Here is a 16958-nt window from a genome sequence, read left to right as displayed (position 1 = left end):
GGAGGCCGGGCCGGAGGAAAAGCCAGGCCGCCTGATGTTGTCTTAATATTTTTAGCTATCCTTCACGATTCAAAACTTATTCACAGCCTCGGCCCATCCCCCTCAACTCTCTGGACTGTTATTATTATTACTGTAGCTACACACATTCTTCCGGGTCCCCTTGTCATGTGACACAATTTGTAGTTTTTTTATGCTGCTGATGCCTACAACTCCCATCGCTCTTTTTACCAGCCCGCCAAACGCGCAGTGAAGGATGGAAAATGTAGTTTTTGTTATAAAGGTCGGGCATTAGGCGTTTAATGCTCGGTTGAGTAGCGATATTGGCAAATAACTGACAAAACTGTATTCCACAATGACCGAGCCGAAAGAAGAAACTCCCGGGTCAGCTATTCTGTGGTTGGTTCCAACGTGTGGTGCCTGTATGTGTGGAACTTCATGTTCCTTTTAGCTGAATTCAAGCTGTATTATCCCCAGCAAGGAACTCTGCTGTACAGCACACAACACTACAGCCAAGACAGACAGCGAAAACATCACCAACGAAAGGCGCCAGGACAGCAGTGCTTCAGGAGAAAAGAGCTGGCTGTTTGAGAGTGAGCTTGCAGAGGGAAGGAAAGATTCCTGGTGTCCGGTTCTGTCACACCTGGGGACACAGGTGTGAATTCCCAGTGGAGGTGTTGATCACCCCCGAAGGCTCTTGGCTGCCTGTTTCTAGAGGGCACTTCGGTTGGTTTGATGCGCTCCAGTGATCCTGTTGCCACGCCGTTGCAGCTGCCAGTACTGACACTGCCACACCAGCAGGTGAGAAGCACTTATACGCTTTCGCTGAATGACCTGGAGAAGTGTTGAAATGATTCTGCCTGAATTAACGCTAGCCGAGTCTCTGGAGTCCCCCCACCTACTCAAGGCACAGCTCCTCGAACCCAGGCCCGGAGACCCCACGGCCTCTTCCAGGCCTTCGCCAGCAAGACGCCTGCTTTTCTGCATCTCACATCACCTCCCTCCCTCTCTCCCGGTCCAGTCCTTTCCGCTCCAGGGCTACAGGGTGATCCACTGGAAGACTCTCCATCTGGGGGGTAGGGGAGGTGGAGCAGCCCTACTGCTGACTGTGACCCCGACTCATCCCCACTTATAACCCTTTCCAGTTCCTGACAGTGCTGGATCTCACAATCAAGGGATTCCTTATTTGCCTACAGACATCCAAAAGTAGCCGGTTTACCCAAAGTGGAAAACAAATAACACTGGTTTCTACTGCTGCGCACTGGGAGTCACACTGTAACACCTGGAGCGGATCAGATTGCTGCGCACTGGGAGTCTGACAGCACTGTCACACCTGGAGCGGATCAGATTGCTGCGCACTGGGAGTCTGACAGCACTGTAACACCTGGAGCGGATCAGACTGCTGCACACTGGGAGTCCGACAGCACTGTAACACCTGGAGCGGATCAGACTGCTGCACACTGGGAGTCTGACAGCACTGTCACACCTGGAGCGGATCAGACTGCTGCGCACTGGGAGTCTGACAGCCCTGTCACACCTGGAGCGGATCAGACTGCTGCGCACTGGGAGTCACACTGTCACACCTGGAGCGGATCAGACCGCAGTGCACTGGGGTCTGAATGATGGCATGTTACAGGCCAAAGAGGAGAGAGAGTCGGGTGCGAAGGTAAGCAGAGAGACAACGCTCAGGAACCCATGATCACGACGAGCCACGATTTCCAAGACTGGTTTATTGGTCCTGATGAAATACAAACTCTGCTCCGACACACAACTGGAGTATCGCCTAGCTACACCGCAGAGCGACAGGCACTCCCCGCCCTGCACTTCCAGGGAAACATGAGCCCCCCAGACTCCAAGAGCACCCCCCTCTTGGTCACCCGTACGGGGGCGCAGAGCAATACAGGGGCCCACACCGGGGCGTGATGCGGGTGCTCGTCCAGACTGGGGGGTCTAGCTCTTGCGGGGCCTCAGCCGCATCCCGGGCGGGGTCGGGGGTCGTGACCCCAGCGGCTGCTCGGCGGCGTGGCGCATGTAGTGCTGGAGCAGGTCCCCGTCCAGGACGATCTGTCCGCAGCTGAGGCACTCGTGCGGCTCGCCCTCTTCCTCCTCCTCCTCCTCCTCGCCCTCCTCGCGGATCTCCACCTCCACGCAGGCCTCCCCGCCCCCCCAGCCCCCCTCCTCCCGTTTCTCCGGCTTCAGCGCCACACCGAGAACCAGGTTCTGGGGTCCGGTATCCTGTCCGCCGGCCCAGGGGGCTTCAGACTTCACTGGAACCAGGACAGCCCGGTTGTCTTCGGATTTCACTGGAACCAGGACAGGCCGGTTGTCTTCGGATTTCACTGGAACCAGGACAGGCCGGTTGTCTTCGGACTTCAGCGGAACCAGGACAGGCCGGTTGACTTCGGACTTCACCGGAACCACCTCAGACCCTGGGCCAGGCCCAGCAGCACCAGCACCAGTGCCCTGCCCCACATCCCAGGGGACTTTGGACTTCACCGGAACCGCCTCCCCCTCTGGACTGGGCCCTCCGTTCTCCCCCGCTCCGCCCCAGGGGGCTTCGGACTTCACCGGAACCAGCTCTGCTCCTGGACCGGGCTCCGTGTTCAAGCCCCCCCCGCTGGGGCCCGAGCCCAGATCGGCTGCCCCGCCGCTGCGCCCCTCCTCGTCGCCCGGGGGTGCCCCGGCCGGCCCCTGCCCGCCCCCCCCTGCGGGGACCCCGCTGAGGAGAGAGGGGCCCGCGGGCGCTGCGGCGGCCCCTGGGGCAGGCCCGGGCCCCGGCGCCCCCGGCACGAGCGTCAGCAGAGGGGCGCGGGCGTGGTTCAGGTAGCGCAGCACGACCTCGCTGGCGCTGGGCAGCACCGGCTCGAAGATGACGTAGGTCACGCCCGCGGCGCTGGCCAGCGCGGACAGCCCCGGGCCCGGCGCCGCGGCCTGGGCGGCGGCCTTCTTCCGGTTCCGCACCATCTCCTGCGCAGAGCGAGACAGACACAGGCACGTCACACACCGAGCCACAGGCGGGGCCGCTAACAGAGACGCCCGCAGCACAGCAGTCTGATCCACTCCAGGTGTTCTGTGCTGTCAGTCAGACTCCCAGAGCGGAGCGGATCAGACTGCATCGGACTGGAGCTCCTACTGGCTGCACTGACAGACCAGGAGCGGATCAGCCTGCAGCGGACTGGAGCTCCTACTGGCTGCACTGCAAGACCCGGAGCGGATCAGACTGCAGCGGACTGGAGCTCCTACTGGCTGCACTGCAAGACCCGGAGCGGATCAGACTGCAGCGGACTGGAGCAGACGGGACCACGGCTCACCTGTGTCTCGCCGCGGCCGCACGCCTCCTTGTGGTCCAGGAAGGCCTGCTGGTAGGCGAAGCCCTGGCCGCAGCGCTGGCACAGGAAGGGGCGCTCGCTGGCGTGGGCGCGCATGTGCGACACCAGCAGCAGCGCGGAGCGGAAGCCCTTGCCGCACTCCGTGCAGGTGTTGACGCGCTGGTGCGTGCCGCCGTGCCGCTTCAGCTCGTCCCAGGAGCCGAAGGCCGCGCCGCACTCCATGCAGCGGATCTCGTCGCGGCTGCCCTGCAGGCCCCAGCAGCCCGTCTCCTCCTTGTGCGACAGGAAGTCGCGCTCGTTGGGGAAGAAGCCCAGGCAGGCCACGCACTGGATGCGCTGCGGCTGGCACACGTGTTTGCGGTAGAGCGCGGCGAGGCGGAAGTGGCGCCGGCAGCGCACGCAGGTGTAGGGGTTGACGCCCAAGTGCGAGAAGCTGTGCCGGAAGAGCAGGCGCTCCTTGGCGAAGCCGCGGCCGCAGTCGGGGCAGGCGAAGCCGCGGCCGCTGCGGTGCGTGTCCAGGTGGGCGCGCAGGGCGCCGCGCCGGCGGAAGCCGCGGCCGCAGTGCTCGCAGCGGTGCCGGCAGGCGCGCTGGTGGCGCTCCACGTGCAGCCGGCACGCCGTCAGGCAGGTGAAGACACGCTTGCACTGGTCGCACTGGTAGAACTCCTTCTCCTGGTGCGTCTCCAGGTGGCGCTGCAGCAGCAGGTCGGAGGCGAAGGCCGTGGCGCACACCAGGCACTTGAGCGGGCTGGCCTGGCGGTGCCGCTCCAGGTGGGCCCGGTAGTTGGCCAGGTGGCAGAACATCTTGGCGCACTCGGCACACTTGTAGGGGCGCTCGCCGGTGTGGAGCCGCCGGTGTTCCATCAGCTCGAAGGCGGAGCTCAGCACCCGGGCGCAGACCTCACACCGGTGCTCCTGAGAGGAGTCTGGACCCGGGACACCTGAGAGAGAGAGAGAGGGGTTAATACAGACACACTGACTGGACACTCCAGTACATTAACACTGCACTGAGAGAGAGAGGGGTTAATACAGACACACTGAAGGGACACTCCAGTACATTAACACTGCACTGAGAGAGAGGGGTTAATACAGACACACTGACTGGACACTCCAGTACATGAACACTGCACTGAGAGAGAGGGGTTAATACAGACACACTGACTGGACACTCCAGTACATTAACACTGCACTGAGAGAGAGAGGGGTTAATACAGACACACTGACTGGACACTCCAGTACATTAACACTGCACTGAGAGAGAGAGGGGTTAATACAGACACACTGACTGGACACTATGGTACATAGTGTTGTACAACTCACCTGGACCTCCTCCTGTCTCACCCTGCTCCATCTCCTCGTCTTCCTCCTCTTCATCTTCATCCTCCTCCTCGTCAGAGACCTGGCTGTCATCGGTTGACTCATCTGTTGGCTCTCCTTCCTTCTCCGCGTCCTGTCCCTTCTTTCGGACAATGCTGATGCGTTTCTGCGGTTTCTTCTGCTTGGTGTTTTTAACGTCAGCCCGTTCCGTCTTCTGTCTCTTTTTCGTCAGCACGGTCACTCCTGCTATCTCGCGGCCTCGGCCCTGTCCGTCCGCCTTCGCCTCATCAGCCTGCTCCTCTGAGCACTCCGGGGGCGGACCTTCGACCTTTGACCCATCGTTGCTCTGGAACAGCTCGGGGAAACCCAGCTCAGTGAGCTGGATATCAATGGTGAACTCTGACATGAGGCCTGAAACGGAGAAAGAGAGGGGTTAATACGCTAATTGTATATATGTATGCAATTATTATCGTATGTATACATGTGTGTGTTAAGAAATTATGTTTATATATTAAATTCCAAGATAATAAGATAATAAGTGAAAGCTGGATAACTCCATCAGTATTTTCTTATAGTTACACTTTAACAGAAAGTCAAGATCAGACCAGACTGGGACTGAGGCACCATTGATTCTGTTTGTTTTGAATATCCCTTCTAATCCACTTGGGATCTTGGTCACATATTAAGTGCAAAACTCTAAACCGTTCAAGCCACCTTGGTTTATGGGCTCAAACCATCATGGGGTTTATTCTTCCCATATAAACTTATGAAGTGATTAGTCAAAATCGTCACTAACACGAGAGCGAAGAAAGCGAGAATCGCCCCGATTGTCACAGTAAGACACGAGCTTCCAGCGATCAATCTCTAACCCATCAGTATTGAGACCTTTTTCTTGGCTGTATCTAGAATGGGGGGTGAATTCAATTTGATCTTTTCAAGATAATCCCCAGGTATGTCAGCTCTTTCCTTACACGTCAAACCTGCTCCGTGAATCAGCCCCTGGGAGCTTCAGCTGTTCGGCCGTCCCGCACGGGGAGACACGAAGGAAGGTGCGATTCCGACACTGGAGAAGGAAAAAAAACATCCCGACCCACATCGTAGCCAGGAGAGAAACGTGTCCGCCGAAGCCGAGCATGTCCTGGACAAGAATAACAAGCACTTATGCTACACAGATCGCAACAACAGGCTTGTGGTTACTCTCACCTTGTGTTGGGTGCACTGGGCTCCTTGTCAGTCGGTCATAGTCGTAACAACACGGCTACCGCACGCAATTAAACAACTACCCATCGCGACCAACAACATCTCCGCCAGTTTCCAGGCCGGGATGGCCTGTAAAACCAGCCTTCGCGAGCTACAGTTCTCTATCTCTAATTAACTGGTATAAAAGGCCCTTCGACGCTGGATGTTTTACTGTTAAACTGCTTTATTCCGCCGCAATATTAAAATCCTCCATAACACCCCTCTGTCTGTGTATTGATTCGCCTCCTTCCGGCTTCACAAACTCACTTCCTGTAACCCGACCGCGGCGCATGAAAGTGACGTCACGGCGTCGTTGGCGCCGTATGTTTTTATTTATTATACGAAGGAACGCTAAAAGGGTTATGTGTAAATACACATGGACAGTGTAAAATATCAATACGAAAAACAACAGCAATTGAATCAACAGAACAACAAAGACGGCTAGAACATTCTGAGCATTATAAGGAAACTAATAAACTTATATCCAACAAATTTTGCGTTAAAAAACTGTTTTCCACGGGTGTTTTAGACATTTTTAAATACTTTGAGTAAAAGTTATGTGAATCTATAAATTATTTAAAGCATACAGGCGTTTTAAACAGTACATTTATGTACGTACGATTTTATCAACATGAGAGTAACATTTAGCAGTATGCGAATTTCTTTATGTTTACTTAGAGGACCCACAGCAGTATCCTTGTGAGCCAGATTTATACAAGTATTTATACTTTTTAACCAAGAACACACGGAACGCCAAAAGGCTGTTGTATGATGACACAAAAATATGTTCGGTTGTTTCATTATCGGACACAAAACACAGGTGTTGAAGTCGGTGTAAAACCTCGTCTCAGGGATTCCTTGATCTGTTAAGAATTCAGATCTTGTTCTGACAAGAGTCTCATCATCTATATAATCAAACTTTTAATTTCCTCTTGATAAAGGGGAAAGTGCTTTCAGCCATTTTCCACTTCTCTTCTCCAAAATATTACAATTCCCTAGGGTAATAATGGACTTGTCACTATAAGAATGTAACTTTTCACTAGAAATGCAATTGGAGTAGTATCTATTGTTTCATTAAAATGTTTCAGATTACATGACCATTACCCGGATGGGGTTGTCATTGGTCACCTGATTGTTGGACTTCCAGGGAACACGCAGACTCCACACAGACAGACTCTCCAGTCCACAGTTGAACCTGGTCCCAGTCCTTTTACCCCTTCCTGTCCACCCCCCTGTTTGTCTGCCTCTCCCTGAAAACTCGGGAAACCCTTTTAAAACAAATTACAAATCCCCATTGGACTAAGTCCCGCGAGGAACAGAGATCCCAACAAAATTCAGGAGTCTTTAAGGGGGGAACGAGAAAAAACACACAAAGTACAAAATAATACTTTTTATTGTTCTGCCTCGAGCAGAGGGGTGAGGGGTGTTAGTGGGGTATTGGGGGGGTTTGCCAGGGTGGGGCAATCAGATATTCACAGGATCAGGATCTTGCAGAAACTGCAAAATGAGCGCAGGAGAGGGGGGGGTCTCGGGGGGAGGGGGTCTAGGAAGGTGGGAGCCCCGGGGCCCTGAGACCCCCTCTTTGGTGTGAGGAGCGGTTGTGGCGAGCGAGGTGGGGGTCCTGAGCGCGGGGGCCGGGGCTCGGCTCAGGCGACGCCGGCACGGACCTGCCCCACGCCCGGGAGCACTGCCCCAGGCTGCGGTGCCGGCGGTAGAGGTGGTGGCTGCCGAAGTACTGTCCGCAGCCGGTGCACAGGGCTCGGGTGGGCGCGCACCTGTGGGCGCGCAGCTGGCTGGGGGCGCGGAAGCCGCGGTGGCACAGAGGGCACGGGTGGCGGTGAGGCTGGGGGGCGGGGGGGCACAACAGACACTGGGAGACAGGCTGGGAGACAGGCTGGGAGACAGACTGGGGGACAGGCGGGGAGACAGGCTGGGATACAGGCGGGGAGACAGGCTGGGGGACAGGCGGGGGGACAGGCGGGGGGGCAGACTGGGGGACAGACTGGGAGACAGGCGGGGAGACAGGCGGGGAGACAGGCGGGGGGGCAGACTGGGGGGCAGACTGGGAGAGTGACTGGGAGAGAGACTGGGATACAGGCTGGGAGACAGGCTGTGAGACAGGCTGGGAGACAGACTGGGAGACAGACTGGGAGACAGACTGGGAGAGTGACTGGGAGAGAGACTGGGATACAGGCTGGGAGACAGGTTGGGAGAGAGACTGTGATTCAGGCTGGGAGAGAGACTGGGAAACAGTCAGGGATACAGGCTGGGATAAAGACCGGGAGACAGACTGGGAGAGTGACTGGGAGAAAGGCTGGGAGAAAGGCTGGGAGACAGGTTGGTATGCAGGCTGGGAGACAGGCTGGGATAAAAGCTGGGAGACAGGCTGGGATACAGGTTGGGAGGGAGACTGGGATATAGACCGGGATATAGGCTGGGGGAGAGACTGGCATAACAGCTGGGATAAAGACGGGGATGAAGGTTGGGATAAGGACTGGGATACGGCCCGGGAAACAGACAGCTGGGCCTCCTCCTGGCGCTCCTGGGGCTGGAGCTTTGGCACGGCAGGGCTCCTGTCCTCATCCTGCTGCAGGTGTGCCCAGCAGTGGTGCCAGTGGTGCCAGCAGTGGTGCCAGCAGTGCCGGGACGTCCAGCCGCAGGACTGGCAGAGGTCGAGCCGGCTCCAGCCTTCTCTGGAGTTCCCTGGAAGAGAGAGAGAGAGGCTGGGTACGGACAACAGCACCGTATAACACAACTTTACACAACATGACACAGCGTACTATAAGACAACATCATACAACATCATACTACAGAACACATGCAAGGCGGCAGAGTGGCGCCCCGGGTTCAGTTCGGGAACTGTCTGTGTGGAGTCTGTATGTTCTCTCGATGTTCCCATGTGTTTCCTCTGGGTGCTCCAGTTTCCTCCCACAGCCCAGAGACATGCTGGTGGGCTAATTGTCTTCTGGGAACCTTGGTCCTGGTGTGAGTGTGTGTGTCCTGTGATGGACTGGTGTCCTGTCCAGGGTGTGTGTCTGTGTGTGTCCTGTGATGGACTGGTGTCCTGTCCAGGGTGTGTGTCTGTGTGTGTCCTGTGATGGACTGGTGTCCTGTCCAGGGTGTCCCCTGCTTTGTTCTAGTTGCTTGCTGGGATGGACTCCCCTGTGACTCTGTACTTGATAAAGCAGTTAGGAAATGGAGGAAGGGTTGATAATATGATAGGGTATAATCAGTATAATAGAATACAATTTAATACATATTCATGAAATGGGTTCGGTTAAGGACAGAGTGAAGTAAAGCCTGGGCTGTGAGAAGTGACCCCACCTGTGAGTCTCCCTGGTCTGTCCAGTCCCCTCGCTCTGGCTGCAATCCCAGGGTCGGCCTGCGGGGGGCGCTCTGCGGGCCGGGCAGTGATGAAGGGGGCCCCCATCGGCGCTCTGGGGGTCACCGGCCCGAAGATGGCGGTGGGGAGACACGGCGGCAGTGACAGCACCAGCGCGCAGGGGGCGGGAGGCAGGAGGCAGGCGGGGGGCGCCAGTGTCACGGCCGGGGGGAGACGGCGGAGGGGCTGGAATTCTGGGGCGCGGCGTCCGGACATGGCGGCAGTGCGAGACGAGGAACCCTAAGATCAGCCCGCGCATCAGTCGCTCAGCCAGTCAGTCCTTGTCCTGAAACACCAGCACAGCCACTGCTCTGAGCTTCTGCACCTGTTAGGGTTAGGGTTAGGGTTACTACTGCTGCTACTACTACACTACTGCTGCTACTACACTATAACAGTACTCCTGCTACTACTACACTTGCTGCTGTAGCTACCACTGCTCCTGGCGCTGCTGTTGACACGCCTGACTTCTGTTCTACAACTATTGCTGTTCTTACCTTCTAAAAAAACATTTCATTCAAGTGCAGTTCAGCTGTTTCTCTGCATTTACTGTCACTAATCAGACCAACAGGAGTGTGTGTGGTAATAACAATATCGTCGTTTATTGTTTTTTAAAAATATCTTAAGTTAGTGCTCTCAGCTTGGCTTTCGGGTAGAAGCTGTGAGGGAGGGTGTTGTCGGCAGCACCGCACTCACTGCTGTAATGATGACGACGACGATGAGAAACGCCAGCGGCCCGATCACACTAAAACCTCCTGAGAAGTATCCTGAGAAGAAACAGAACGGAATGAAGTCTCGCCTCGTCTTGGCCGCTGTCCGCTAGGGGGAGACAGCTGGAGGACACGGGCCGGGGCCGGGAGGACAGAAAACTCTTCGCTTCGAGCTCCGCGGCATTTAATTAAGCGGCGCAGCAACCGTTGCTAAGGGACCCAGCGCCTCCAGCCGCGCGTCCCCGCATGACGTCACAATTGCCTTCCGGAGTAGGAAGTGTCTCGGTCCACAGCAGTCGTGACGTGCTGACTGGTCCAGTCGGCGCCCCACAGCCTGCGCTAGTGGGGAAATTAACTCATTACTCCCGACAGGACAGATTCCCCGCTCAGGCCATTCGGGTCTGGAATCAGGTGTTCTTTATTGAGTTAGAAATCTGGGAGACTGGCTTCTTTAGAATTGATCAAATGTTTTGTCCCCAGCTCCCAATTAAACAACATTAAACGGAACCCATCGAGGTTGAAGGGAACCGGGCGTGACTCTCCCAGTACAGCATACGTCTGGACACCGCGAATTTAAATAAATCAGTTTCCAGCGCGACACTTCTGACTGCAGCGGACATGGGGTCACCCGTCGGCAGTGCTCTGTCTGCTGAATGTAGTGACCCCTCAGTCCGCCCGCCCTGCACTGGGGCTAGCGTAGACCCCAGCGAGCGCCTCCATAGTAAGACACCTTCCCTGAGCCGGAAATACCACCTTCAGCTGGGTTTCAGCTCCAGAGGCAAAGCGGTTAGGACGCCTCAGAGCCACAGGCGTTACCATGACAAAATTAATTAGACCCACTGTAAAATGAAAACAAGGCAGATGGTCAGCACAGTGCCTGGCATTACTGCCTCACAGCACTGGGGCTCCGGGTTCAATTCCTGGGGTGCTGTCTGTGTGGAGTCTGCATGCTCTCCCCAGGCTTGTATGGGTTTTCCTCCCACAGTCCAACAACAAACTGGTGGGTCAATTGGCTTCTGGGAAATCTGGTCCTGGTGTGAGTGTTTCCCCGTGATGGGCTGGTGTCCTGTCCAGGGCGTGTGTGTGCATCTGTGTGTGCCCTGTCCAGGGTGTGTGAGTGTGTGTCTATGTCTGCTCTGTGACAGACTGGTGTCCTGTCCAGGGTGTGTGTGTGCATCTGTGTGTATCCTGTCAAGGTTGTGTGTGTGTGTCTGTGTGTGTCCTGTCCAGGTTGTGTGTGTGCGTCTGTGTGTGTCCTGTCCAGGGTGTGCCCTGCCTTGCAGCCGTTGCTTGCTGGGATAGGTTCCAGCTCCCCTGTGACCCTGAACTGGAAGTTATCAGAAAACAGATGTAGAGTCAGTGTGTCTGCAGGTTTTCTGCATCTCTCCACAGCACCAGCAAATATCACTATCGCTAAGGTATTACTGTTCACTGGTACTCCACTGACACACTGGAGTGAAAGCACTGGGCACTAGCTCAGTTCCTGCAGTTGGCACAGCAGAGGAAGCATCAGTGTAAAAGACTGGGCAGCGACAGGAAAGAGATGGTTTATCCTGCGCCAGGATCCCTCCTGGCTGAGCCCCAGAGCTCTTTATTATTAAAACGCCACACTGTGTCGGAAGTCTCATACAGCCGAGATTCTGTTACACAACTGCTCTGCTTTTAGAAAAACGGACACAGACACACACAGACACACGGGGGTCCCTGGCCACCGGCCCGAGGGGGTGAAAACTCATTCTGCTGCTTCTCGCCGTCCTGGAGACGAAGGGGAGCCTCGTCTGGGGCTCCAGGACCCCTTGCCTCCTCGGGGTGGGGGTGGGGGGCGTGATGCCATCGTGGGAAAGCAGACACGCCTGACAGTCCAGTTTGTAACCAGAGCATCCGAAGACTCTTCCTGAAGAGCACCAAGCTGACCCACTGCTCCGTCCACTACCGGTCCAGCGAGCCGGCCGGGGTTATCCCAGTAACCCAGGGTCCCACTGCCTGCAGACATTCCTGAAAACAACTCGGCTTTTAACCCCTCGAAAACAAGTGGGATGAGACTGGGGCTTGATCTCTTCCGCAAATCCCCAATGACATCTTCAGTTATTATTTTGACACCCTGGATTTAGGGATGACGGAGGTTCTGGCTCTGTCCCAGACCGGATCCACAGGCTCCTGTATCCCGAGCCTTTTGAAAACCCGGCCTCCTTGCCGGAACCTGCCGGGCAGCAGCTGGGACTGCCTTCAGGAGCGCCAGATCCGTTCACGCAGAAGGTGCTCCGAGCCGGAGAACTCTCCCTCCTCAAACACGAGCCACAGCGGCACAGACAGGATCCGGAAGGCCGACGAGGACAGGGGGACGAGAATGACTCGGGCGGACAGGGCGGAGTCTGAAATCCTGCCCCCCCCCATCCCACACCCCACACACACACATACAGCAGCAACACGAAATGACCGAGTTTAAAAAAATTCAGTAAAACGCGAAGCATCCTGGATCGCTTAAAACGAGATGGAAAAATTAAAAATGTTACAAACTAAATCCCTTCTCCCCTTCTCCCCTCTCCCTCCCTCCCTCCCCCCGCAAATTCCTGAATCCGTACACCCCAACCCACATTTTCCGGCACTTTCCCGCTCCGCCCCCTCGCCTCGCAGCAAACACACGCGCGCGCACACACTCTCGTACCCCCCACAATCCCGATTATCTCCCGGCCGCGGCGGCGGCGCCGTGGGTCTGCCGGTGGGCCCGCAGGTTGCCCTCACGGCCGAAGCTCTTGCCGCAGTCGGGGCAGGCGTGGCGGCCGGCGCCGTGGGCGCGCGCGGCGTGGGCGGCCAGCTGCTCGGGCCGGGCGAAGCTCTCGTCGCAGCCGGGGCAGGCGTGGGCCTTGCGCTCGCGGTGCAGCCGCCGGTGCGCCCGCAGCAGCGCCGCCGTGCCGAACTTCTTGCCGCAGTCGGAGCAGGGCAGGGGCAGGGGGTCGGGACGCTCCGCCCGCTCTTCCTCCCCGGCCTCCCCCGCCGCCGCCGCCACCGCCTCCTCCTCCTCCTCCTCCCTCGCCGGCTGGGGCTGTGTCTTGGGGGGCCGGCCGCGGCGCGCCCCCTGCTTCGGCTTCTCAGCCCCCCCTGATGACGCTGCCGCCGCCACTGGCCGGTCGTTGCTGCCGCCCTCCTCCTCCTCCTTCTTCTTCCTCCTCTTCCCCTTCTTGCTCTCCTCCTCTTCCTCCTCCTGCCCCTCCGGCTGCGGCGGGGCTGGCGGCTGCTCCCCGGGAGGGGCGGGGGGCCGGTAGGACTTCGGGGGGCGCCCCCTCCTCTTGGCGCCGCCGGAGTTGCAGTGCTGGTCGCCGGCGTGGTTCTCCTGGTGCTCCAGCAGCTGCTGCTCGGTCTCGAACCCGCGGCCGCACTTCTCGCAGCGGTGCGTGTGGCGCGCCTCGCTCTCGGCGCGCCGGTGGGCCTCACGGTGGCTCCTGAGCAGCGCCGGGCCCCGGCAGGTCTCGCCGCACTCCCGGCACACGCACAGCTTCTCGCGGCACACCTGGCGCCGGTGAGCCGTCACCTGGCGGGGCAGGACGAGAGTGAGGGGGCAGGACTGGGCACAGAGGTCAGTGCAACACTCCACGGACACAGATGCTACCCCCCCTCGGACTCTGGCTCTCTGTCTGTGCCCCCCAACTCCCCCTCCCTCTCTCTGTTCCCCTCTCTCTGTCCCCCCGTGTCTGTGCTCCCCCCTCCCTCTCTGCCGCCCCCCCCGTGTCTGTGCTCCCCCCTCCCTTCCTCTCTGACCCCCCCCGTGTCTGTGCTCCTCCCTCCCTTCCTCTCTCTGTCCCCCCACTTCCCTCTCTCTGTCCCCCCGTGTCTGTGCTCCCCCCTCCCGCTCTGACCTCGGAGAAGGTGCGGAAGCGCTGCTCGCAGTGCGGGCACTTGAAGGGCTTGTCCTCCTTGTTGTGGGCGCCCTGGTGCTGGGTGAGCTCCTGCGAGGAGGAGAAGGTGCGGTCGCACACATAGCAGGTGAAGAGCGTGTCGCACTCCTGCAGCTGCTGCTTGTACTCCTCGCGGTGGCTCTTCTTCATGTGCCGCTCCTTCGCCTTGGAGCTGCAGAAGGTGATGAAGCACTGGAAGCACTGCAGGTTCTCGTGCTGGTCTGGGGAGAGAGCGGGGGAAACTCCTAACTCCTCTAGCCATCGACACACGGGAGAGAGTCATAAAGCACTGGCTACACCTGAAACTCCTGCCACCACAAGGCCCTGCCCAGCCCAACAACGAGCCCCCTGAGCCAGCTGGTCCTGAGGCTCACTGGCCCGAGCCACACCGACACCAGCCAGCCTCAGGACAGCACTGCTAGAATCAACCACATCACGGCACAGATCAAACAGCAATATCTCACACACTGGGACACACACACACAAACACACACGAACTGGAATACTACAGAACACTAAACAGACAATACACACTAGCCGAATATCTAACCAAGCTAAATAACAGCAAAGAGAAACAGACCCTGACGAAGTACAGGCTCAGTGACCACAGCCTGGACACAGACGCTGGACACAGGCAGACCTGGCTGCCCAGAGAGGACAGGCTCAGTGACCATAGCCTGGCCATAGACACTGGACACAGGCAGACCTGGCTGCCCAGAGAGGACAGGCTCAGTGACCATAGCCTGGCCATAGACACTGGACACAGGCAGACCTGGCTGTCCATAGAGGACAGACTCAGTGACCACAGCCTGGCCATAGACACTGGACACAGGCAGACCTGACTGTCCAGAGAGGACGGCTGTGCTCCCACTGCCAGCAGGGAGAATCAGAGACAGAGGTGCACTTCCTACTGCACTGTGACAGATATTCTGGGATTAGAGAAACATTCTTCAAACAATTTTACAAATCTAATCCCAGAATTCCAACACCTGCCAGAATCACAACGGGTCCCAATCCTACTGGGAGAGGGAGGAGGGAACTCAGTTGAACTGGCAGCCCAGTATGTGATCTCCTGTCCCGTCCTGAGGAACAGTGAGCCTGTCTCCCAGTAATGCTCCAGATGTTTATATGTAAATGTATTATGATGTGTGTGTATTGTAAATGTCTATAGATGTTGTGTTAATTGTACATGCTTTGGCAACACGGAAATTCATTTTTCATGCCAATAAAGTTTCTTGAATTGAACTGATAGGAGGGGAGAGAGAGGAGAGCAAAGCAGGAGGGATAAATAAGATTACTGTTAACCTGCCAGACAAGTACAGGAGAGGAGGTGAGAGTGAAAGGGGCAGCTGGACTCACAGGACTGAATGACAGAGGGGGCCGGAGCCTCTGGGATGATGAAGGTGTAGGGCTCTGCATCACCATCGACCTCCGGAGCCACCTCCTCCCCCACTCGCACCTCCTGTATCGTCACTCCATCGATGTCCATAGTGCCTGAGAGAGAGGGGGGTTAATACAGACACCCTGACTGGACACTCCAGTACATTAACACTGCACTGAGAGAGAGAGGGGGGATTAATACAGACACACTGACTGGACACTCCAGTACATTAACACTGCACTGAGAGAGAGAGGGGTTAATACAGACACACTGACTGGACACTCCAGTACATTAACACTGCACTGAGAGAGAGAGGGGTTAATACAGACACACTGACTGGACACTCCAGTACATGAACACTGCACTGAGAGAGAGAGGGGTTAATACAGACACACTGACTGGACACTCCAGTACATTAACACTGCACTGAGAGAGAGAGGGGTTAATACAGACACACTGACTGGACACTCCAGTACATTAACACTGCACTGAGAGAGAGAGGGGTTAATACAGACACACTGACTGGACACTCCAGTACATGAACACTGCACTGAGAGAGGGGGATTAATACAGACACACTGACTGGGCACTCCAGTACATTAACACTGCACTGAGAGAGAGAGGGGTTAATACAGACACACTGACTGGACACTCCAGTACATTAACACTGCACTGAGAGAGAGAGGGGTTAATACAGACACACTGACTGGACACTCCAGTACATTAACACTGCACTGAGAGAGAGAGGGGTTAATATAGACACACTGACTGGACACTCCAGTACATTAACACTGCACTGAGAGAGAGAGGGGTTAATATAGACACACAGTTTTTATTTAAATTTCTCTTGATGCAGTCGCTCGAAGCCTGCAGGAATGGGTGACGTAAGGCTGACCAGTAAACCCTGATGACCACGGCCAGCGAGGCCCCTCGCCCAGAGTCCCCGGTGAACAAGCCCCTCCGCGGCAGCGCAGGCCGGCCGGAAGCACAGGCCTCACGCCCGGCCGTCCCCGCCGCAGGACCCGCAGACCGCAGCGCCCGCGGACTCGCCCCCGCCCGCCGCCCCCGCGCCGCAGGGGACCCCGGGCCCGAACGGGACCCCAAAGTACCGGAGCCGAGCTCACCCAAAGCCCGGGCAGATTGGGGGAGCCGGGCGCGCTCGGGCACACGGAGGAGACACACAGACGGAGAGACTTGGCCTCGGGGCCGAGGTTTAAAAACACCAGGGGAACCCGCGCACAAAACACACCCCCCAGAGCGGGGGGACCCCCCGCCTGGACCTCAGCGGGCCAGAACTTAGCCGAAAACACGAGTAAATTCGTGCAGAAACGATGTGTAAACAGACAGCAGCGCTGCGCTTACCCTCTCCCAGGATTCCCAGTGCGGTGAAGTCGGAGAGGAGGGGGGAGTGTTCGACCCTTGTCACATGACAGGGGTCGGTTTCCAGCCCGGGGTGCCGGAGGCGGCTGCGCCTCCCCTCCACTTCCCTTCTCCCCCTGCGCCGCACTCCGTCGTCATTTCGCAAGCGTGACGTAATCTCCACGACGAGAAGCGGCCATCCGGGCAGCCGATGGGTTGTGATTGGCCAATTAATCTACGGGCTTCATGCTGGTTAATAACGTCAGGCGTGCGTCAGCCCATCTAGTCTGTTTGGTTTTTCAGCAGCTAAAGGATCCCAGGATTACATCTAGCTGTGAAAAAGCCACTGAAAAA

The 16958-nt window shown here is 57.2% G+C and overlaps 3 protein-coding genes across 4 annotated transcripts; all 3 read right to left on the bottom strand.

The window, feature by feature from the left end:
• Positions 1-1717: 1717 nt before the first annotated feature.
• LOC148814975 (uncharacterized) lies at positions 1718-5980 on the bottom strand. Of its 2 annotated transcripts, none has more exons than XM_088905524.1 (4): positions 5847-5980; positions 4647-5054; positions 3309-4267; positions 1718-2964 (listed from the first exon to the last, which is right to left on the bottom strand). In XM_088905524.1, exons 2-4 carry the CDS (start codon positions 5047-5049, stop codon positions 1948-1950), a joined length of 2379 nt encoding a protein of 792 aa, XP_088761650.1. In that variant the 5' UTR covers positions 5050-5054; positions 5847-5980; the 3' UTR covers positions 1718-1947. The 2 variants fall into 2 exon arrangements, with proteins under 2 accessions (XP_088761650.1, XP_088761652.1); XM_088905526.1 differs by lacking the exon at positions 5847-5980 and adding an exon at positions 5615-5730.
• Positions 5981-7425: 1445 nt separating this feature from the next.
• LOC148814974 (uncharacterized) lies at positions 7426-9480 on the bottom strand. Its single transcript, XM_088905535.1, has 2 exons — positions 9207-9480; positions 7426-8585 (listed from the first exon to the last, which is right to left on the bottom strand). The coding sequence occupies exons 1-2, from the start codon at positions 9478-9480 to the stop codon at positions 7426-7428; spliced, it is 1434 nt and encodes a 477-aa protein (XP_088761661.1).
• Positions 9481-11513: 2033 nt separating this feature from the next.
• On the bottom strand, positions 11514-16710 carry LOC148814973 (uncharacterized). Its single transcript, XM_088905543.1, has 4 exons — positions 16608-16710; positions 15224-15358; positions 13826-14085; positions 11514-13500 (listed from the first exon to the last, which is right to left on the bottom strand). The coding sequence occupies exons 2-4, from the start codon at positions 15351-15353 to the stop codon at positions 12652-12654; spliced, it is 1239 nt and encodes a 412-aa protein (XP_088761669.1). The 5' UTR covers positions 15354-15358; positions 16608-16710; the 3' UTR covers positions 11514-12651.
• Positions 16711-16958: the final 248 nt, after the last annotated feature.

Source organism: Atractosteus spatula, chromosome 25 (genome assembly GCF_055471065.1).
Source record: "Atractosteus spatula isolate fAtrSpa1 chromosome 25, fAtrSpa1.hap1, whole genome shotgun sequence".
In the NCBI taxonomy this organism is placed as follows: Eukaryota; Metazoa; Chordata; class Actinopteri; order Semionotiformes; family Lepisosteidae; genus Atractosteus; species Atractosteus spatula.
Note: the sequence above shows the minus strand (reverse complement) of the source record. Positions and strands in the feature narration are given on the sequence as shown.